The sequence below is a fragment of the Labeo rohita genome, chromosome 7 (assembly GCF_022985175.1).
Source record: "Labeo rohita strain BAU-BD-2019 chromosome 7, IGBB_LRoh.1.0, whole genome shotgun sequence".
Lineage (NCBI taxonomy): Eukaryota > Metazoa > Chordata > Actinopteri > Cypriniformes > Cyprinidae > Labeo > Labeo rohita.
In genome coordinates, this window is record NC_066875.1 from 9,187,892 (window position 1) to 9,211,889 (window position 23,998).

The 23,998-nt window shown below is 36.9% G+C and overlaps 1 protein-coding gene across 8 annotated transcripts in view; it reads right to left on the bottom strand.

The window, feature by feature from the left end:
• The window catches only part of neo1a (neogenin 1a), a 173,760-nt gene that overhangs the window by 91,089 nt on the left and 58,673 nt on the right, over window positions 1-23,998 (bottom strand). For all 8 annotated transcript variants that reach the window (XM_051114569.1, XM_051114565.1, XM_051114564.1 and 5 more), the window contains exon 2: window positions 19,157-19,474. In XM_051114569.1, the coding sequence (XP_050970526.1) occupies window positions 19,157-19,474 (318 nt within the window). The remainder of the gene's footprint in view (window positions 1-19,156; window positions 19,475-23,998) is intronic.

Below are 23,998 nucleotides of genomic sequence, written 5' to 3' on the forward strand. Positions count from 1 at the left end.
CCGGGCCCTCATCACCTGCCTGATGCAGTCAGACCCCTGCAGACGTCCCACCAGCTAACCTGATTAATGCACTCAGCACTGACAGCTGCTGATAGATGCCACGATAAACAAAAGAAACACTGACCCACTGCTTTTTCTGTCTGTGTGGATCTCTGACTCTCTGAGGCCTCCAGAGCATCTGCAGATCTGCTCTTTGTCAGTCTGTCTGTACTCAGCTTTTGACAGGAAGCTCACAGTGAACAGGAAGTTGGAATGTGAGCAGAGATGAGAGTGGTTTTGATTCAGAGCCCACACTCAGAGGGGTACCAAAATTGAGTTTGCCATACTAGACAATGGATTGAATGAAGAAAATTAAACGGCTGTAAATACTGCAATTTTTACAGCCATGAACACCCATGATTTTTGCGGTATTTGCATTATTTTTGTAAAATAAAATAAAATAAAATAAAATAAAAAGATTTTATTTCTGATTTCTTTTCTTTATGTGAATGCATAAAATAAAATTTATGTATTATGTAATTTTTTTCAAACTCACACATAGTTTTTTTTAAATAAAATAAAAGTAATATAATATAAAATAAAATAAAGAATTTATTTCAGATTTTACCTTTTGCTATGTGAATGCGTGCAATCATAAAACCAAAATTCAATTTACCCCATGTATTTTTTTAAATAAAATAAATAAAATAAAATAAATGTAATATGTGTCCTAGAAAAACAATTATAATTTTTATAAATAATAGTACATATTAAAAAAAAAAAAATAAATTAAAGTAAAATAAACTAATAAATAATTTTATTTTAAAAAATCATTAAAAATAAATAAATGCACACATTTATCTATTTAATCTCATTAGTGTATGGTGTATTGAAAAACAAAATAATATAAAGATTTTATTTTTTAATCATAAAAGCAAAATCCAATTTATCCCATGTAATTTAAAAAAAAATAAATAAAATACATTTAAAATCAAATCAAATAAAATTAATGTAATATGTGTCCTAGAAAAACAATTATAATTTTTATAAATAATTGTGCAAATTTAAAAAATAATTAAATTAAATGAAAGTAAATTAAACTAATAAATAGCTTTATTTAAAAATGATAAAAAATAAATAAATAAATGCACACGTTTACCTATTTAATCTCACTGGTATGGAAGCCCATTCCTTGTGTGTTGATAAAATAAAATACAATACAATACATAATAATTAATCTCATTGATGTCATGAGTAAAATTAATATATAATTAATATATTAAGAAAAAATTAAGCAATAATATATAAGTTGTGTTTTTTTTTTGTTAAATCATTAAATCAAAAAGCAGAATATGATTTATGTTTTTTGTCAAATTATTTTTTAAATAAAATTAATTTTATTATAACATAAAATAAATAAACAATTTATTTAGACTTTTTTATGTGAATGCATGAAAACATAAAATCAAATACCAATTTATGTATATTTTTTAGTCATTAACTCCCATGTCATTTGTTAATAAAATTAAATTAAATGAATGTGTCCTAGAAAAACAATTATATTAAAAAATATATGTAAAATTTATTTTTAAAAAGTTATAAAAATAATAAATGCATACATTTAACTATTTAATCTCATCTGTGTCTTGATAAATAAAAAATTAAATAAAATAAAATATTTAATCTCATTGATGTCTTAAGTAAAATTAAGATATAATTAATATATTTAAAATAATTTAGACATAAGATATAATTTGTGATGTTTGTGTAAAATCATGAAATCATTAAATAATTTTTTGGTCATGAACCTCGATGTATTCTGAAATGGGTGCTTTACAAAAACAAACGAACAAATATATTTACACATTAAATCTGAGAACAACATTTAAGGCTATGTGGATCTTCTTAATATGTCTCCTATAGGAGTGCTGAGATCAGGAAGCAGATGGAACTGCTTTTATTATGCACATTTTCCCCCAAACACACACATATAGACACAGATATGAGAACATCCCTGCGCTGCACACATAATCTATCACACTTGAACATACAAACACATTGTGCAGTCTGCTTGCAACAGCTTTGTGTTAATATCACTACAGTCTCACATCTGGAAGTGAGTCAAACAGGATTTCTACTTTGAAGCTTTCCTGACGTTCTTGATGATGCCCTGAATTACACGTCACATCTGCTCTGTGTTTCAACCACACCAGAGATGTAGGAGGAACCATGTGTCTTGGTTGCTAAGAGTCAGGCCAAATTACAAGTTGGAGACACAGATTTCTTTTTCTTCAGTCCTGAGTTTTTAATTGCTATCCAATTACTAAAATTAGCACACTGAGTGCAGGTGTCTTTCTCTGATTGTGACTTGTTGGATGCATCTTTCTTAACGGCCTTCAACAAACTGGCACACAGAACTACAATCTGTCAGTTGTAATTGTGAGCTGCGGTCAATCGCGCTTATACGAGGTGACTACGCAGTGTGAATGGGCAAAGGCTGAGAAACAAGTCAGCAGGAGGAAGAAAAAAAAAAGAAAAAAAGCTGGGCGTCAGTGTGTGGTGGGCTGCTCTGCCCGTCCTCCAGACAGATCCACCCAGGCAGCGGAGAGAAAGGAGGGCAGGACGTGCAGCCAGAGGTGACAGACGCAGTGGTGTGATCGCCGGCAGCTGAGCCTCCCTCCAGCTCGCCTTTCTGTTCTTCACTTCGAGTAAGAATAATAAGCCTCTTTAGTCCGGACACCTGCAAAACTGAGGGTGCGAGACGAGTATGAAAGCCAAGAGCTGTGTGAAAGCTGCTCTTTCCTTTTCCCTTTGGGCAAATCACACAGTGCCACAGACAGCTTCATTCTGAATGCTATTATCACACGCATAATGATATATCTACTTTTAATTCATGAGTCAAAAAAGAAACGTTTGACACTGAGAATACCCTTAGGAAAGAAAAATCACAAATGAGACCTTTTTAATATCTCAGGCTTTTTTTTTCTAAATAGCATTGAGAACAATAGCAGACGTCTGCTGCTTAGAATAATAAAAAAAAGTTATCATGTTTTCTTAAAGGGTTACTCCACCCCAAAATGAAAATGTAGTGATTAATCACTTACCCTCATGTCGTTCCAAACCCATAAAAGCTTCGTTCGTCTTCGGAACACAATTTAAGATATTTTGAATAAAAACCGGGAGGATTTTGACTGTCCCATTGCCAGGTAAATACCACTGTCAAGACCCAGAAAAGTATGAAAGGCATCGTCAAAATAGTCCATCTGCCATCAGTGGTTCAATCTGAATTTTGTGAAGCGACAAGAATACTCTTTGTATGCAAAGAAAATAAAAATAACGACTTTATTCAACAATTTGTCTCCTCTGCGTCACCGTAGCTACATTTCGGAGAGTATTCCCTGTACGCAAACAGCGTACGCTGTTTTCTGTCAGGGGATACTATTCATTGAGAACTCTACGGAGACGAATTGTTGAATAAAGTCGCTATTTTTGTTTTCTTTGCGTACAAAATGTATTCTCGTAGCTTCGTAAAATTATGGTTGAACCACTGATGGCAGATGGACTATTTTGACGACGTCTTTCATACTTTTCTGGGTCTTGACAGTGGTATTTACCTGGCAGTCAATGGGACAGTTTCAAACCTCCCGGTTTTCATCCGAAATATCTTAAATTGTGTTCCGAAGACGAACGAAGCTTTCACGGGTTTGGAACGACATGGGGGTAAGTGATTAATGACCAAATTTTTATTTTGGGGTAGAGTAACCCTTTAAGAGTTTTAAAATAGCAATGTTTGCAAATATAAAGTGAGAGATTTCAATATGAACTCAAAAATGTAAAAAAAAAACATTCAAATGTTCTTTAGTTCTATTAAGCATGTGACAGGATTGAGTAACCATTATAACATGATTATTTGGAGAATTAATCATTATATTCAGGAGTTTCTGATACCATGTGAAGAAAAAATTGTAGCCAGCCACATAAATATTTTATGGCTAGGGTTCATAACCTAATAAATATTCATGAGCCAAGATGATAAGGTTTATACAGATATGCATTTATTAAAATATGCTTATTTACATATTATGTGTGCTTAATGTATTATTTTATTCATATTTAACATATTTATATTAATATTTTAACTTATTTGATCAAGAATATTTTGTCAAAAAATCTAAATAGCATTTACATATTAATTAATTACTATAATTATATTTATAACGTAAATAATGGCACATGTATGATTAAATAATATATAATTCATGCAAATAGTTCTTTCACAAATGAATCAATGCTGCATATTTGCAGATTTTACACAGATGAAAAAAAGTCTATCCTGAAACACTGATCCTACTGTATATGTCAAAAATGTTCTCAGTTGTTTCTATTTTTATTTGTCCTAAAGAATTTTAGGGAGAAAAACAACTGAGACACAACTAATAATTAATTGTTAAATATCTGAGAACTCTATTAACAGGATATTTTATGACTTTCTTTCATCAATGGTACATAAAAAAAGATATTTTGAGAAATGTCAAAAGCTTTTTTTTCTCTCTCAGTAATGGAAGTCAACTGTAGCCAAAACTGTTTGGTTAACAGTATTCTTCGAAATATATTGTCTTGTGTTTCTACAGAACAAACTACATTTATTTTGTTTTATTTTATTTAATTTTATTGTATTTTATGACAATACATAAATAAATAAATACGATATCGGATTCTGCTTTAATGATTTTACACAAAAATATAGAAAAAAACCACTAACTATATATATAACATTAGGGCTGCCCTCTTTCTTTATTTTACAAAAGCGCAATGTTTTGTTGTTATTGTGAGTGCACACAAATAAACGTAGAGTCTTTACAGATTCAAAAGATGTATTACTTTTATCTGTATGACCAAAAATGACAGAGTATTTTAAGAGCAAGTGACTGCACCGACGCCACCATCTGTCATGCAGTGAGCACACTACTATTCAGCTTCCACACTCCGCACAGGCAGTTCAATAGCGCACTTTTTTCTAGGTTAACATTAGATTGAGTGCACATGTAAAGTTGCTACTGCTTAGATATTTCAGATAAAAAGCCATATTTGAGCTTGATGAATGATAGTTGAGCGTTTGGATATCCTACCCGATGTACTATATTACCACATAGACCAGCTGTTTACGATCTGTCCGTCATGGACCGTGTGACTTTGCCACTTCCTGTGGATTTTGTGTGACTAAGCGACTAAAAAAAAATTCTTCTCGTCGACTAACAGTTAGTTTTTTATTTATTTTTTTTATTTTATTTTATTGTGAACTATCCCTTTAAGAAAGGACAAAAACAATTTTTAATTAAAAATATTCATCCGGTGTTACAGAGAGCCCACATACATAAGACGACCAGCATGCTTCATTTCAGAGTGTCAGACAGCCTGTGACTGACACTAGCTAGTGATAAAGCCCCTCTCTAGCTCCAATGGTGTTGGCTCGGCTGACACGTCTGAAACATGCCCCTCTAGTGTTGTTGTTTCATATCTGACCAGTCTGAACAGGTTTTTGCTGTGAGGTGTGAAGCTGCATGGCACAAACAGAGCTGCAGCTGCAGGGGCCCCTCAGACCACAGCACTTCATGACCGTAAAAAAAACAAACCAGCAGAGAAAACCCAGGAATGTCATCTCACACCTCTCCTATACAGTCTCAGCCTGCATACTGTATAAACAACAGTGCTGGGAAGTAAATGGCTAAAAGCAGTCGAACCATTGCTTCTGACTCAACAACACCTTCATTAGTGTGAGAATAATTAGTGTTTTAAAATATCATCGCTTTTTTAGTAACAAGCAACCATTCACTGACATTATAAAGCTTAGAAGAGCCAGGACATTTTTTTAATATAACTCTAATTGAAAGAAGAAAGACATATACACCTAGGATGGCTTGAGGGTGAGAAAATCATGGGGTAAGTTTGTAATTTTTGGGAGAAATATCCCTTTAAGTGGCCTTTTAAATGCCTGCAAGTACAGGTTTTGTAAAAAAATATATACGTTTTAAGATTTAAAGATTTAAGATTAAGCTTCTTTTTCACAAGGCATAGCAACACTAGCGCAACCAATGGCATGAATTTGGGGCGGGGCTATCTGTGCAACCAATAGAAAATGTGCATTGTGTTTAGGAAACCTGTTTGAAAACAGTCATTACTTTAGCAGTTCAGTTTTGTGGCACTGAAATTACTCACTTTACCTTTAAGTAACTTACAGCTTGGCTGCTTTGAAACAGCACTGCTACACACACTCTGCTCTTGACCTGGGTTCACTGTCTAATCCCGGACACACTTCACTCGCTACATACTGACAGAAGTTAGTTAGCGGGCAGAGAAATTCCTCAAGGCTACCCAGAGCCCTTGTGCACAGGGTTCAGGGCAGCCTGGTGAAACAATGACCTTAAACTTATACACTTTAAACCCCTCATTCCCATCATTCTGCTGTAGTCGTTCAAAGAGCTGTTCCAAGCGGGCCCCGGCAAGCACGTCCGACTCGGAAACCGGATTTATTTCATTCAGAGAGTGAGAACTGGCTGTCTGCTTTACTTCTACAAGCATTCACTCCCCTGCTGCTCTCGAGAGAAAGACGAGAATCCTGTAACGTGGCAACAGCGACTGCCTCCCCATCTTTTATTAGTTTTGAGTGACACTTTGAAAATGCGGCCAGGATCGAGACAAAGCGGTGACACAAATACAAATGAGCCTCCTGCTAAAGGCTACTAAACAGAATAAACAACCCCGGGTTCAAATTGTTTTGACTTCACTGATGGCAGAGACAAATCAATAACGCTACAGTGAGAATTTGGAAACTGAAAAACACAGATATAAGCCAAATACTCTAATAATGAGGGGTTTAAAATGGAAGCGCATTCAGTCAGAAGGAAAAATGCTATGCATGGAAGCGAACTGAGAATCTGCTGGTTGCAGACAGATGGCATTCTGGGGCTGAAGGGTTGACCATGGTGCCTCGATCTGCTCTGACAAGAGTGCTAAGCAAGAGCTTACCACCTACAGACTCAAGTCTTACAGAAACTGACTGACATGGCTGAAGTTTAGACGGCGCTAAGCATTAAATAAAGAATGTAACTAACTGTCTGTCTATCTATAACATGATCCAACTACAAAAGAGTGATATTGAGTCTGTGAAAAAGCATATTAAATAATAAATAGTGTAAAAATGCTAAAATATATATAAAAAATCTGTGCAATCATAAGATTAATAGCTAATTGTTATACAGTGTCACTGTCAACATAGTAGAAGCTAATTTTTCCTACATACTCGGTGTCCATGGCATAAATAAGTGAAAGACCCTGACCTAGACCTTGCTAACATCTTAGCAACCACCAGAATAGAGTGCAACAGTCGGGTTCCGTAAGTAAAACCACCATTCATTTTCTCCATAGGAGAAATTGATTTTTAACAATAACTTAGAAACCTCATAAGACCTACTGTGAATTCCAAGGTTGTTAATCGATGGTATATGCTTTAGCTGAAGCCTTCACACCATTTCAACTTATTTTTAAAATAATCATGTTTAAAGGCTGAATTTGTGGTGAAAAACATAATAACCTATGATGTTGTACAGAAAATTCCACCAATCAGAGAGTTGTATCAACAAATTGTACAAAAAGAGCTTGCAAGCGTAATCGGTCTTACTAAACTGCGAAATACTTACATATTTAGAAATGTATATAAATCTTGAAATGAACTTTAATTATATTGTTTCTATACAGTTGATGTCAAAAGTTTACATACACCTAGCAGAATCTGCAAAATGTTAATTATTTTACTTAAGAGGGATCATACAAAATGCATGTTATTTTTTTATTTTGTACTGACCTGAATACGATATTTCACATAAAAGACGTTTATAGATCTTCTGAATTTAAAGATCAGGGTAAATTTAACTTATTTTGTCTTCTGAGAAACATGTAAGTATCTTCTGTAGCTTCTGAGGGGCAGTACTAAATAATTAAATAAATAAAAAAAAAAAGATATTTAGGCAAAATAAAGAAAATGTACACATGCTTATTCCATTCAAAATTTTATACCCCTGGCTCTTAATGCATGGTTTTTCCTTCTGGAGCATCAGTGAGCATTTGGACCTTCTTTGTAATAGTTACATATGAGTCCCTCAGTTTTCCCTCAGTGTCAAAAGATGTCAGAATCTTACAGTCATTGTTGGAAAGGGTTCAAATACACAGAAATGCCGAAAAGCCAAAGAATTTGTGGGACCTGAAGGATTTTTCTGAAGAACAGCAGGAAGTTTAACTGTTCAGGACAAACAAAGGACTCATGAACAACTATCACTAAACAAAAAAAACTGCTGTGGATCATTCAGGTAACAACACAGTATTAAGAATGAAGTGTATTTAAACTTCTGAACAGGATCATTTTTCTAAATTCAACTATTATTTTCTCTTGTGGACTTTATGGACTTTATGGGACTGAAATCTTTCCCCTTACTAAAATCATGAAGTGCACAGTTTCGTACCCTCAAAAAAGTTTGAAATGTCTTGATTCACTTTACACAGCTTAAATGAAGGCTTTTTTAAATGTTCCTATGGGTGAAATTAATGGTAAAAAAAAAATTTCGAACACCAACATGGCTGAAAAAATGGGTGCTAAGTGGGCACTAATGCACTCTATAATCTAGCACCAACCTAGAAACTCTATTAACACCCTAGCAATGACCCAGAATGCCCTCACAACCACTTAGAAATGCTTTTTCAGTGATTTACAGTGCATCCTATTGCCATGTCAGACAGACCCCCAGGGTCCAAAGAGCATAAGCATGCTTCATTTAGCACCTTACTTGAATATTTATTCTAGCCAAGACCACAAAAAAAGAAAGAAAAAAAAACATTATTTTACGCTGATGACAAAATAAATCACTGTTTGCTTCATGAGGACTGTCACTGCTATTTAACGTTCTTAACAAAATGCATCGATTCTTACGAAAATCCAAACGGATACAGTTCAAAGGTCTGTCAATCTGATGAAGGACAGCCATGCATGATGTTGCTTGTGTCCGTCTCAATCAGAGTTGTATTGAAGAGCAGATTTCCCCTGGGGTTGAAGCTTGAGAGGAGCGATCAGGATTTGTAAGCGCCAATTTTTAGATGAGAGGCTTTTGGCATAATGACACTTCAGTGCAGAGTTGAAAGAGCCAAAGAGTCCTGCTCTAGTAAAGACGTGCTGTCTACCATCCAATCTCACTCTCCGCAGCGCTGCACAATGAATCTCAATGTGTTGTGGGAGTACAAACAATGAACCATGAGCATCTAGATTTGCTTTGTTATGCAGATTCACTCAGCTTATTGTTGAATACTTATCTATTAGAAGCCTTGACTAAGTAGTAAGTGATGAAGAGCGATAAACGGATCCCACAGGTAAACTGGGGAGAGCGCGATAAAGTTTACCTGCAAATGCTACATACAGGATTTGGATTCTCTGAGGATTTTCACAGTGAACTAATCTAAAATCATGAATAATGCGAAGCACTGGGTCTCTAAATGAGTCTGTTAAATCAGCGCAACTTGGAAAAAACATATAAGCATTAAGGATATAAAAGAGGGCAACAGTTTGTCAGGGATGATAAATGATTCATAGGGAGATTTCCTGCTGTCTGTCCTCTCAATCTGAGGTAAATACCACTACCTGGCAATCTGTTCCATGAACGCACCACACGCATACATCATGATACTCTTGTGAACATGTGACGAAGACTGACACGAAAGAGCAGAATTAGTTAAATAAAGTTGATATTTTTGTTTTCTTTGTGCACAAAAAAGTATTCTTATAGCTTCTTAAAATTAAAGCTGAACCACTGATGTCAAATGGACTATTTTAATGTTGTCCTTACTACCTTTCTGGGCCTTGAATGTGTTAGTTGCATTGCTGTCTATGCAAGGTTGGAAAGCTTTCGGATTTCATCAAAATTTGTTAATTTGTGTTCTGAAGATGAACGAAGGTCTTGCGTGTTTGGAATGTCATGACAGTGAGTAATTAATGACAGAATTTTCATTTTTCAGTGAACTATTCCTTTAAGGAAATCCAGATTAATCAGATTGCCTTTGGCTTTAACTGATTCCGATTAGACATTTCTTCAAGGGGTTTTCCAACCCTGTTCCTTGAGGAAAACCCAAAGTACACATTTTGGATGTCTCCCTTATGTGACACTTGATTGATAATTTTCTGTTAAATAACAAAAATTCATTGCAAGCTTTTATAAACATCACAGCAGGGCTTTACGCTTACTTTCCTGTTTGGGAGCACTTGTATTAGATTAAAAAAATCTGATAAAAAAACTAGCCTTTCCATTACGAGGTGATATTTGACTCCTTAAAGTGATTTACAGGGGAATTTTGTTTTTGTGGCATTTTTCTAACTTTATGAAAAGTATGACATCTTTTATGTCAACATTTTTTTAAGCTCTTTAAAATTTCTAATTAAACAACAGAATAAGAACAAGTACATTAAGTTACCAATCACAAGAAGTCAGTATTAACAAAATGAATTTGTACCACAGAGGTGGCAGAGAAGAACACAAAAGTGGCTTGTAGGTGTATTTTCAGATGTATAATGAGGCTCAGAGGTGGCATGAATGCAATCAAATGTATAAATTGAGATTAATGTTTTAAATATAACATTTTGAATACAGAAATATTAAATGATTTAAACAACTGAAAAGATAATTTAAAAATTAAACTAAATCTGCCAGTAGGTGGCAGCAAGTCACTGATTTAATTACTGAATCATGTCATCTATTTGATTCGTTCCAACAGCTGATTCATTCAGGAATACAGCATGTGACTGACTTTATGAATGGGAAATTGAATCATTGACTCACTAGATTCCTTTAAAAATGCACATGCATTCATAAATGAAACACCGCTATGTTTGAATGGAGATGCCCAGCGGCTCAGTTGTGACTATTTTTAATGACAAAATAGAGCAAAATCAGGCAATAGTGTTATAGTCAGACAATGTAAGTCACTTAATATTAACTTCTTGTTTGTTAACTGTTGTATTAAATCAGTGCTGTCATTCATCTTTGCGATCTAATAAAGTTCCATTATAATCAACAAAGCTCTCTACACTGCACAAAGATTCTCTTATTTACACTCTCTACACTTTGTTTATGAAAGGATTCATGAGATATGTCTGTGATACATTACTCAACGTTGCAAAAACACATAGAAACCTTTGAAGCTCCCCTCAGCATAAACACAAATATGCTGATCGGTTCAGTCGCACATGGTGCTCCTAAATATTTCTTTATAGCCGCACGCAGTAGTTTTTTTCACCAATGCGACTGAAATGCTCGCCCTGTAGAGTCCTGCAAAGTCACAACAAGCAAAGGGTTTGCAGGCAAATTCATCTCGACTCTATTTGAAATTAAATTGTCATTCAGCTTCTCTAAGTAGATATTTTATACTTTATATTCTTCCTACAATCTTACATTTAGAGTGCCTTTGGTAACTACTAGCTATCTTGCTGCACTGACGTTTCCATCCTCTCACATTACCGCTCACTATACATCTAACTGTCAGCACATTGACACTGAAATCGGTTTTTAGATGATAACACAAATAGACTTTAAAATAGAGCAAATTTATTCACGCACAAATCCCACCTCTCAATATGCCCGGGCTCCTGCGCTAAATATTATTGATCTATTCCAAGATCAACACATTAACAAACGGGAAATGTACAGCAGAAGCAACAGACAAGGCCAAACATGCCAAAGTCCCTTCAAGGCAAGTCAGTTCATTTTAGGGGTATTTTGAAAATGTCCCCAGGCAGCTATGGTCTTGCCAGGCAAGTACAGTGCCTATAAAAGACTGGTAAACTACTGGCTAAGATTACGTTCCAATAGCACGTCAAACCTGACAACAATAGCATTGTTAATTTTTCCTTCTTTGTGCAGAGAAAGTCTTCTCATAGCTGCTGTCTATGCAAGGTAAGAAAGCTCTTGGATTTCATCAAAACTATCTTCATTTGTGTCCTTAAGACGAACAATGGTCTTATAGGTTTGGAACGACATAAGAGTGAGTAAATAATGACAGAATTTTCATTTTTGGGTGAGCTATCCCTTTAAGGAAATCCAGTATAATCAGGTTGCCTTTGGCTTCAACTGATCCCAATTAGACATTTGAAGAAAACCCAAAGTACACATTTTGGATGTCTCCCTTACATAACTCTTGATTGATCATTTTCTTTGAAATGACAAGAATTCATTGCGCTTTCATAAAAATCAAAGTCACTCCAAGCAATGCATTTGCAGACAAATTCATCTTGACTCTATTTGAAATTAAACTGTCATTCTTCTCAAAATGTAGATATTTTATACTTTATATTCTTCCTACAATCTTACATTACACTGTCTTTAGTAGCTACTAGCCTTCTTACTGCACTGATGTTTCCATCCTCTCACATTACAGCACAGTAGACATCTAACTGTCAGCACATTGACAATGAAATCAGTTTTTAGATGATAACAAAACATACCTTAAAGGTGTAGTTCACTTCCAGAACAAAAATTTACAGATAATGTACTCACCTGCTTGTCATCCAAGATGTTCATGTCTTTCTTTCTTCAGTCGTAACGAAATCATGTTTTTTGAGGAAAACATTTCAGGATTTCTCTCCATATAATGGACTTCTATGGTGCCCCCGAGGTTGAACTTCCAAGATGAAGTATCAGTACAGCTTTAAAGGGCTATAAACGATCCCAGCCTAGGCAGAAGGGTCTTATCTGGCGAAACGATTGGTTATTTTCTAAATAAAATTACAATTTATATACTTTTTAACCTCAAATGCTCGTCTTGTCTAGCTCTGCGTGAACTCTGTGTATTCCGGTTCATGACAGTTAGGGTATGTCGAAAAATTGGCTGGGATCGTTTAGAGCCCTTTGAAGATGCATTTAAACTGCATTTTGGTAATTCAAACTTGAGGGCACCATAGAAGTCCATTACAGTATATGGAGAGAAATCCTGAAATGTTTTCCTCAAAAAACAATTTCTTTACAGCTGAAGAAAGAAAGACATGAACATCTTGGATGACAAGGGGGTGAGTACATTATCTGTGAATTTTTGTTCTGGAACTGAGCTACTTCTTTAAAATAGAGTAAATTCCTCCACGCACAAACCCCACCTCTCAATATGCTCTGGCTCCTGCGCTAAATATTATTGATCTATTACTAGATCAACACATTAACAAATGGGAATTGTACAGCAGAAGACAAGGCCAAACATGCCAAAGTCCCTTCAAGGCAAGTCAGACCTGAAAATGCCCCCAGGCAGCAATGGTGTTGCCAAGGAAGTACCGCGCCCATGAAAGACTGCTTAACTACTAGCTAAGATTATGTTCCAATAACATGTCAAACCTGACTACAACAGCATCATTAATTTTTCCTTCTTTGTGCACAGAAAGTATTCTCGTAGCTGCTGTCTGTGCATGGTCAGAAAGCTCTTGGATCAGAGAGCTCGAAGGTCTTATGGGTTTGGAAACGACATGAGGATGAGTAATTAATGACAGAATTTTCATTTCTGAGTGAACTATCCCTTTAAGCTGATTGGTTCTTTAAACCTAAAGGCTTTTTTCCCTACAGCCACCATATTGAGTGCTGTGGTTTTCTCATTCATATCTCTACAAGTGATCCATCTTCTCCCTCTTATACTCTCTCTGCATGATCATTTTTGTATACGTATGGGAGGAGGAATACAGCAACACGGACAAATGTTGTTGGCCTGTACACAAGCTAAAAATGCCCCGCACAGACTGCACAGCTGAAAGCCACAAGCGCAGGCAGTGGAGCCGATCCAAAGACAGACCTGAGTGCTCACAGTGAATGACAATTCAGGTCACTGGAATCATGTGCCAAACTTTACCACGAAACAACGGTTCTGTGTTCTCTTCCTGAGTGTGGATGTTGTGTAAATATTACCCTCTGGGAGGTTTCTGTGTCCCTGCTTAAGTATAGGAATGAAACCTAAGCCCCTAAACTTGATCCATACTTATTGTCTACGCCCATTCATTTAACCAAAATACCCTCCAAATGACATATATATATAAATACACAAGCACACACAAGTACTAATACAGACGTCAGTGGAACAGTAGAGGCATGTTCTCAGAAAGGCGCCTATCTGGTGAGCAGCGATATACTTCACAACAGGACTGATAAAGCATTTCAAACTCAAATGAGCACACAATGAATTTCAGACAGCATTCATTGTCTGAGATATTATCTCAGGCGGCAATTCATTTCAGTTTTCAAACTGAAAGCTGACACAGGAGCAAACAACCAATGCCTCTTCATAGCCTAACATTTTAGCAGATTGTACCATGGTGTGCATACAGGGATTGCAAGTTTGATAGGATGTTCTGATTTTCTGAGCTTAAGCAACAATAAAGCTTGTCCAAAACAGCACAACTGCTAGAACCAGCACAAAATAAAACAACCGAAATACGAATGTTTCCAGTGTCACTGGTGTTTGAAATTCATGGCTGTTTGTGTCTTGTTTGAATTTCATTGCTGGGCGGCAGCCAGCAGAGCCGGGTGAGTGTAGAGGGCTGAAGTGTGAAATGAAACACTGATTGATTGAGAGACCAGCAGACAGCCCGGGGAACAGGACAACTCCACTCGAGCAGAGGTCACAGAAAGACGGGGATGCAGAAGGGTGAATGAGGACTATGGAGGCGGGGTCAGGAAAGATCCTGGATTAATGACACTTTCTGACCCCAGATCAGTTTGTATGTCATAAAACATGTCCCGATTATTCAGCACAAGAACTCTACAAACGAAATGTCATTTAAACTACTTCAGGTATATTCATGGCAGAGGTCGAGTAAACCGAAAATTGTCCGTCAGTGACGGAAAAATCTGAAGGCCGTCCGTCATTTTGACAGATTACACTGAGGGTGATCTATTGTAAATTGTAACTGTAATTCCCACCCCTGTCCAGTTGGTGGCGAGTGTGCTCCAGTGTGGCAGCAGAGCACGGGATCCAGAACAAAAAACAAAACTGTCACGATTCTATTGCTATGCGTTTGACTATCACTTTAGCTACAGTGATCTATTACACCACATTAAAAAGCGCCAAAACGCTATTTATTTCTTGAATTTCCTAATTCAATGGACAGAATTTTAAATCTGAGACCATTTCATATCAAAAATAACAAAGCATAGGTCTCTGCATATTGTGATTTATTGGATGAGAGGCATACTATGTACTGTTCATTCATCAACTGAAAACAGCATAGACCAAAAGATCGACTGGGATTTAAGAACCGATATTGGTTCGTTAAAATGAGAATCGACCAAAATTGAAAAGTCTTTTTTTTGTTGTTTTTTTTTTACCCAGCCCTAGCATATTTTAAAAAAAAAACACAGTGTTGTTGTCCTGTAGGTTCATGATTAAAAATGAAAATGTGAACAAAATAAAATCAATTAAATGTGTTATTATAATTAAAATACGAAAATTAAAATGATGGGTAATAATAGATTATGACGGAATTTTACGACCCCATCCGTCAAAATGACAGACAATGTTAAAGTCTAGTGCAACTTCTGATTCATGGGAAAACAGTCACTGAGGCCATTTTTTAAAAGATAGTTCACCCAAAAATGAAAATTCTGTCATTAATTACTCACCCTCATGTCATTCCAAACCCGTAAGATTTTAGTCCATCTTCGAAACACAAATTAAGATATTTGTAATGAAATCTGAGAGCTCGAGGTTCAAGGTCCAAAAAAGTAGAAAGGACATTGTTAAAATAGTCCATGACATCAGTGGTTTAACCTTAAAGTTATAAAGCTATGAGAATACTTTTTGTGAGCAAAGAAAACCACTGTTTTAATGATGTCCTTACTACTTCTCTGGGCCCTGAACGTGATAGTTGCGTTGCTGTCTATGCAGGGTCAGAAAGCTCTCAGATTTCATCAAAAATATCTTAATTTGTTATCTGAACAAAGGTCTTACAGGTTTGGAACAACATGAGTATGAGTAATTAATGACAGAATTTTCATTTTTGGTTGAACCATCCCTTTAAATCAGCAGGTAGCCATTTTTTTTTATTTTACTGACCAGTTTCCAGTGAGTCTCAAATTTTCAACCACTGTGCATTTCCACTTCATAAAAAGAAAAAAAAAAAAGTCTGGAACCAGGAAACGGTGCACAGAAATGTCTTTTTGAGAAATGTCAAATGTGATAAACTGTGCAAGAGAGAGAAATTATGTCAAGAAAATCTCTCTCAAAAGAGCATACCGGTAGTTTATGTGTGTCTACTTTCCACCTCTCTCAAACAATGACAGAAGGGAGTACCGGCAGATACTGGCATGGATCATGAGCAAAGATGGCAGATTTCCATGCATGTTTCAGAGGGGTATGTGCCAGCCAAGCAACTGCCATTGAAAAGTATCAGAATGCCAACAGATAGCTTTCTTCAGGTACTACAGACCTGCTTTCCCTAAGCCAGGCCCAACAAGAAAGGTGATCCAGGAACATGACCTACTTGGCAAAATCACTTCGACAAAAGAGTGCCAAAAGGTGATTCTACAAGGCAACGTTTTGCTTCATTTTAGGAGACTGGAAGAAATGCTGAGAATTATTGCAGCTCCTCCAGAGTATGGGCGGAGCATACAAACAAGGTCTTTCATTTCAGGTGTTCTCTTTGGCAGCCTGAACGACCCCGCTTCTAGTCTGCCTCGAGGAGTTGGGTTCAAAGTGTGGAGCGTGCTGTGAGGCGGCACGAGCTAGACAATTCCCATTACCCACGTCTTGCTCCCTGCCCTGCCATCTCGAGCCGACGCTCCACGAATACAAATAGCCAAGGCCGTGGCTAATCCCCTCTTCTGAATGAATGCGGACGTGACGGCCACTGTCTCACTGCTGCAAAGAGATAGAAAAGGCTTTTGTTTTTATGTTTGGTTAAGCAGAAAAAGAAGAGGTAAGCGAAAGAAAACACAACTGATGGAAGGAGGGACACGGTTTTCTTCCATCCATCATGTTGATTACTCTCGCATTTGTCTGAGAGCCTGTCGCTCTGACGTCTCACAGGTTGTGGCGGCGGCAGAGCTGTTCCCAACGCAATGGCATTGTAATAGCCCACAGCAAAGACGCAACAATTAACCTTTTTATTACACGCCTGTCAGCTACAGCAGACGGTTCACGGTCTCAAAGAGAATAAAATGTGGGAGTGCAAGCGAAGAAAGGCGACTTTTTATAAGCTCACCTGAAAACAGGACAAAACACCACAGGCATTGTTTGTGCTAGTAATACAAATAAATCTGCTCTTTTTCAGGATATCAAAGTGAAAATCATTTTTTACAAAGAAAAGAAAAGTGTATATATATCATATATACATACACAAGTGAATGCCTGTGCAAGCAGCCAACAGTTGCTTCTTAAATATCGATTGTCAGTGCATGCACGTATACATTTGTGGAGGATGATGGTACTGCTATATATGATTTATTGATGATCTTCCCCTCTTTGACTCGCAGACAGAAAAGGTCGAGGGCCATACAGTGTAGCAAACCAGCACATACAGAGAAATTTAATGGCTCAGAGTTTTCTATTTCAAGCTTAGGAGACTCTGTTATTTTTTATTTAAATGTCAGCTTTGTCACTGACATTTCTCTTAAAGTTTCTTAAGATAGAAAAACCCATCCTTATGTGGCATTACAATGAACGTACATACTGTATGCTAAAAATTATGTAGTTAGATACATGTCCACAGTGTGAAAAGATGGATCTCAAAATCATACAGTCATCGTTGGGAATGGCTCAAATACACAAAAATGCTGAAAACCAAAGAATTTGTGGGACCCAAAGGATTTTTCTGAAGAACAGCAGGCAGTTTAACTGTTCAGGACAACAAGGGACTCATGAACAACTATCGCTAAAAAATAACAGCTGTGGATCATTCAGGTAACAACACAGTATTTAAAATCAACTGCATGTAAACTTTTCAACGGGGTCATTTTTATACATTTCTTTTGTGGACTATATGTAAATGTCTTCTATGTGAAATATCTTATTCAGGTCAGTACTAAATAAAAAATAACATGCATTTTGTATGATCCATCTTATTTTGGTAAAATATTTAACATTTTGCAGATTCTTCAAGGTATATGTAAACTTTTGACCTTAACTGTATATATAAATTACCACAATTAGAATTTGGAAGACATGAATTTATTGTACTGAAAAAATAGGGTTTCTTTTTTAATACAAAATAAAATATTATATTTTGTATTGATTTTTGGATGAAAATTGACCTAGTCATATATTACATAAATTTCAACCAGTAATATTGTTGAACATTCTGCAAGGTGTATGTAAACTTTTGACTTCAGCAGCAATTAAAAAAGGCTGAAGACCCCTGCTTTAGACTAGACATATGCAAGACTACTACAGTCTGTTTCTCCAAGGAAAACTGTCTAAGAGAAACAGTTAAGATGTTATATAAGTTGTAATTTTCCATCCCTATGTGGGATTTTCAATGAAACACCATTTAAGCTGTGTGGACTGTCAGAAAATCACACACTTTGGTTAAATCTGTTGCACAGCTGAGAATACCTCCCTAAAAAGCTCACACTTTTTCAGTTTTCAAGAAATAGTGAGCTTGTTCACTCAAAGCAGGCTTCCAGGGAGGAAAGCCTCTTGTGCCCCTTCAAAAAAAGCATTTGTCTCTGGCTTTTCAGAGCGAAACTCCTTCAGAGAGATTTTAGTGAGGTTACACAGTCAACTCTGTGAGACTGTAAGGGCTTGATGTAACTTAATTGCATTCCTCTTTCCCTCCAACAGCAAATTGAATTTCAGGGTAAGACCCAACTCAAACACCTCATAATCCCTGCTGTTTGCCTCCTGCAAATGAAACAAGGTCACTTTCATTTCGACTCAAAGGGCCCAATATAGCAGCAGCTGTACTGCCAAACCTACCTGCTCTCACACATTTACAACAATGGTGCTGCATCAGCAGACGCCCTGACTGACTTATTAAACTCCACTGCAGGCAATAACGCTGAAGGATGAAGACAGGACAGACAAACAAAGCTCTCTCGCTGTCATCCTGTCCTTGCATTTATAACAGCATGGGTCAATATATGATGCAGTTTGAGTAAGAAAACCCAACGTGGCTTACCTGCGACACTGAGCCTAGCTGTACGGCTTATGATGGTGCCCAGGTTGTCTATAGTGGCCACGCATTGGTAAACCCCCTCGTCGGGTTTATTGTGTTTAGAGTGGACCACTGAGCTGATAAGCAGAGAGCCGTCGGCCAGGACCTGCCTGCGATCGTCTGAGGCCAGGCTGAGGAAAGAGCCATCTTTCTTCCATTCGATCTTGGCAGGAGACTCGCTGTGGACTGAGCAGTTGAGCAGCGTCGGCGCTCCTCGCACTGCCAGCGTATCTGACGGCTCCGTGGAGAACCAGAATGGGCTGAAGTTCCTCACTGCTGATCCTACGAAGAAAGAGGATAAAATCAGCACCGGATTTCTCATCATAACACATTATAATGAACTGAAATTAGGTTGAACTTTGGGTTGAGGGATTTAATAACAGAAGGTATTTGCATCATTGCAATAAAATTCAAATTACGTTTGTGTGAATGAACATGAGCCATGGCTTTAGGTTCCAAACATTTAATATATTTCAACATTTGTTCATCTCAATATTTCTTTCTCATCCATTCAAATGTCAAAACTTTATTACTAGTGTCTGAAAATGACCAAACATTGAGGTCAAGAGAGGATAACACTGAGCGAATGCATTGTAAATCATTTTAATTACAAACATAAAATTACAAACAGAGCCCGTGGACATAAGGACGTTCATTTGAATATCTTGTAATGCTGCTCTCTGAAGAAACAGGGCTTAGAAATGACAAGTCTAATGCAAAAAGTCAAACTAAGCACAATTACTTTGCATTTGTCCTCATAAATTATTCAAATCTCGGCCTCGAGAGTCATCATGACTTTGTGTGGATAAATAACTTGAATCATCTGTACTTTCTGGATAGGAAATGAATAATGAGCTTTTTAAGGCTTTTTTAAATACAGCACCAAGTGATGAGTCGAATGCTAAATATAGCTGGAAGCAGTTGAGACTGGTTTATGCCGAGTCTACAAAGAAACGGCGTGACTGGGGCCAGGACAAGAACCAAAAGTCATCATTCTGACATTTTAAGTCATGGGTTAATGTCTGGGATCACTGCTAATGAGGATGCCCTTCTCCTCTCTTAAATTCAAAACTGAAGCTGTGTTGGAATCACAGATCTTGATACTACAAGTAAACACTACAACTAGTGCATTGATTTCGGGGTATTTTCAGGGCAGTCACCCTTTTTTCAAGGATGCAAAAAATAAAATAAAAAAACACACACGCACACACGTTGATTTGTGACACTCCACCACTATAACCAAAGTTTAGACTTTGCAACTAGTTCACATTGACATATATATGAATTGCCCAGTGAGAATCTTAGAGAGGCAGGTCCAGTGATGCCATCCAAAGTTTTCCGGCTTGATTTAAGACCAACTCAGCTACTTGAAAATTACAAGCAGGTGTTTCGGAGCAGGGCTGTGACTACAGTCTGCAGGAATAGCTAGTGTGTTGATGCTTTCCAAGATGTGTCATAATGCAAGTCTTAATGCAACCCATTTATGAGTTGCATTCTCAGCATTGCCACAAAGGCACTATAGCATCCATTAGCATAAACTGCCTTCTCTATGGTAAGGGCGAATTCCAGTTGGAAGCAAGCATCCCTATTCCCTTCTCACTCCGAAGGTCAGAGGCCTTGAAGTGGGTACTTTCAAGGGAGCAAGGCAATTGTGTCTCATAATATGACCATTTGGAATGACCTTCGGTAACGACCATGAGGGAGGGAAGGCTGTGAGGTAGTTATGTTGCTTGCTTTCACTTGGAATGACCCTTCGTGTGGCGTCCCCTTCAGTGCCCTTCAAGGGTGCAAAAATGTTTGTAATTTGTCCTACAGTGTCTCTTTAAAGGTGTAGTTCTGTCGTTAATTACTTATGTCGTTCCAAACATGTAAGACCTTCATTCATCTTTTATTTTTGACAAAATTCGAGAGCTTTCTGACCATACATAGACAGCCATGGAACTACCACGATCAAGGCCCAGAAAGGTAGTAAGGACATTGTTAAAATAGTCTATGTGTTGAGTTTCCATGTATAAGCCTGTAATCACTTTCAAGTGAGAATACTTTGACAACAGCCGTTTATGAACACTAATAATTTATAGTGGGCCTTTAAGTACACTGCAGTCCCAAGGACACCAATATTTTAACGACTCAGAAAAGATGAATCACTGTCTGGCAAACTGATATTTCTGTATGGAGATAAAAGTCTGGCTCATGATTTTTGGCAGTATTACAGCACAATGTAAGTGTATGCTGGCTTTTGTAAACTGATAGAGCATTCAAACCCCGGAAACAGCGACAAATGATGTTCGACTTAACAACTAGTTCAATGCACATACATTTGAATGTAACATCAATGTGGAACATTCATAAGCATTAATGCTGCATTTGTGTATACAGTACGTAGATTAGCCATTAGCTACCACAAGCTTTACTATTGCCCGTTCACATAGTGGAAGCATATTTCCTATCCCAAATGATTTTAAAGTCTCTTGTAATGGAGTTAGGGGGTGTTGGTCAGATAGGAAGTATCGGGGTCTGTGGGTAGTAATTGTGGCCAACCCTTTGTCCACTAAGAGAGGTCTCTGAAACCAAACACTTATATTTATGTGCTAACTCGCACTTGGACTTCTATAGAAACTGCACAGAGAGCTTTACAACAGCTGCTTTTGTTGGCTGAACTGTTCTCCTGCTATATAAGATAATTGCGCTCTGGCAAATGTTAAGCTTTCCTCGAATAGTTTCCTTAAGACTGATGCGAGGCAACAGTTGTTCCAGAATAAACACATCTGGATTACATTAATTTCTGTAAGATAGATGCACTTTCTGTTCACAAACATCATTTGCACTCCGTAGTCCAGAGATAACTGTTATATAGCTTTCAACAAAGAATTTCAATAAAGAAACTGTTTATAACAGACACCAATAAACTCTGGTATACACTGGGGTCTGAATGTCTGAGACCACTAGGTCTCACACTAGATCGAAAGCCACATTCCATATTTTATTATCATCATAAAAACTTGAGTGAGAAGTTTAATTTAAATATTTACATGAATTTCAGGAACAACATGTTCCCCTGCTAATGATATCAGCACTTAAGCTGATATAAACTGTAGAAATTTCTGGTGTGCTTCAGTGGACGATTTTACACATTTGTTTTTGATTATAGTAACCTAGAAATTGTGTTTTTCAAAATCCTAAAACTTGGGATTTTTGTAATCTTTATAAGAAATATCCCCTTCTTCAAATTAAGCCTTTCTCAGCCTCTTGTTGGTGTGACGTCATTGACACAACCGTCTTAACTTAGACCTGCCCTGAGTGAGCTGTGAACAATCCGACTCCGACCGCCATTGGTTAAACGCGGCTAAATGTGGCTAACGTAAACAGATCTGCTCATCACCCCACGAAGAGAGGGGCGGGGTGAGCAAAGCTCATTAGCATTTAAAGGAACATGCAACATAATGGCTCGCTCTGAACAGGGCTGATTTTGACGAGGTAAAAAGGGTGTTTTTTACACTACCACTGAGAAATTTTAACCAAAGTTTGTTATAGACTTCTCATTAAGACGCTAAAGAATCATATCAGCTTGTGGAAAATGGGCATCTGATGACCCCTTTAAAAATTTTACAAATGAGAAGAAAAAGCCCAGATTTTCAATGCAGTCCAGGGTGCTCCACTCAGGTTTAAATGAGAGTCTCATATGTTTGGTCTCCACTGTATAATAAAGTACCATGGTACTACTATCTAATGTAATCCCTATACCATGTTACCACCATAATATTTTTTAATAAGAAACAGGAACACATAGGTAGATATGAAGTAAACAAGGGAGATTCCAGAGTGCTTTCCACAGATGGAGAGGCCTGTATTCCACTGGTGAGAAGGGAATTCAACACTGCAGCAGAGCATCAGAAGATCAGCATACTTCATGATTAGCATGTTAGTGGCTGTTTGGATCATGCACAGAGGTGTGCAATACGGCTCATCCAGCTACCACTCCACCATCAGCTACAACTGATGACCATCTGCTGCTGCTCAGACCTTGCATCCCAGAGTCCCACAGTAAAGCTAATACTGACACCACATTCATGGTCTTCTCCTTTTAAGCAACATTCAAAGCTCATTAGGTTTTTAGAGCTCTGCTACACATCTACGAGCCATAGCAGGGACAGAACAACTACTTCAGCATACAAACAAACCAGAGAAAATGATCTGTGCTGCTACCTCAGGATATATAAATATAAGAATACTCAGTGGCTGAACCCTTATGTAAATTAGCCATGAACAAAACCAAAAAAAGTATGGTTACTATAGTTAAATCATGGTAACCACAAATTAACCATGGTCTTGCTACCCTAACCATAGTTTAACCATGGTATTTATAGTAAAACTATGGTTATACAAATGGTCAGTGCACCAAAAAACCATGGTGACTACACTTTTACTATAACCAAACTGAATAAGCTTAAGGTTAATTTTAAAGCTGAATAAGCCAGTTTGAATGGTATGTTGTTCTGGACTTTTTGTGTCGTCTTAAATGGAATTTGGATAAAGTTGTTTTTTATTATCTATTTGTGACCCTGGACCACAAAACCATTTATACATAATCTAAAAGCCGAATAAATAAGCTTTCCATTGATGTAAAAAAATGTAAAAGCCTTTAAAGTTGTCCAAATGAAGTTCTTAACAATGCATATTACTAATCAAACATTAAGTTTTGATATATTTACGGTAGTAAATTTACTAAATATCTTCATGGAACATGATCTTTACTTAATATTCGAATGATTTTTTGGCATTAAAATAAAAAACGATAATTTGACC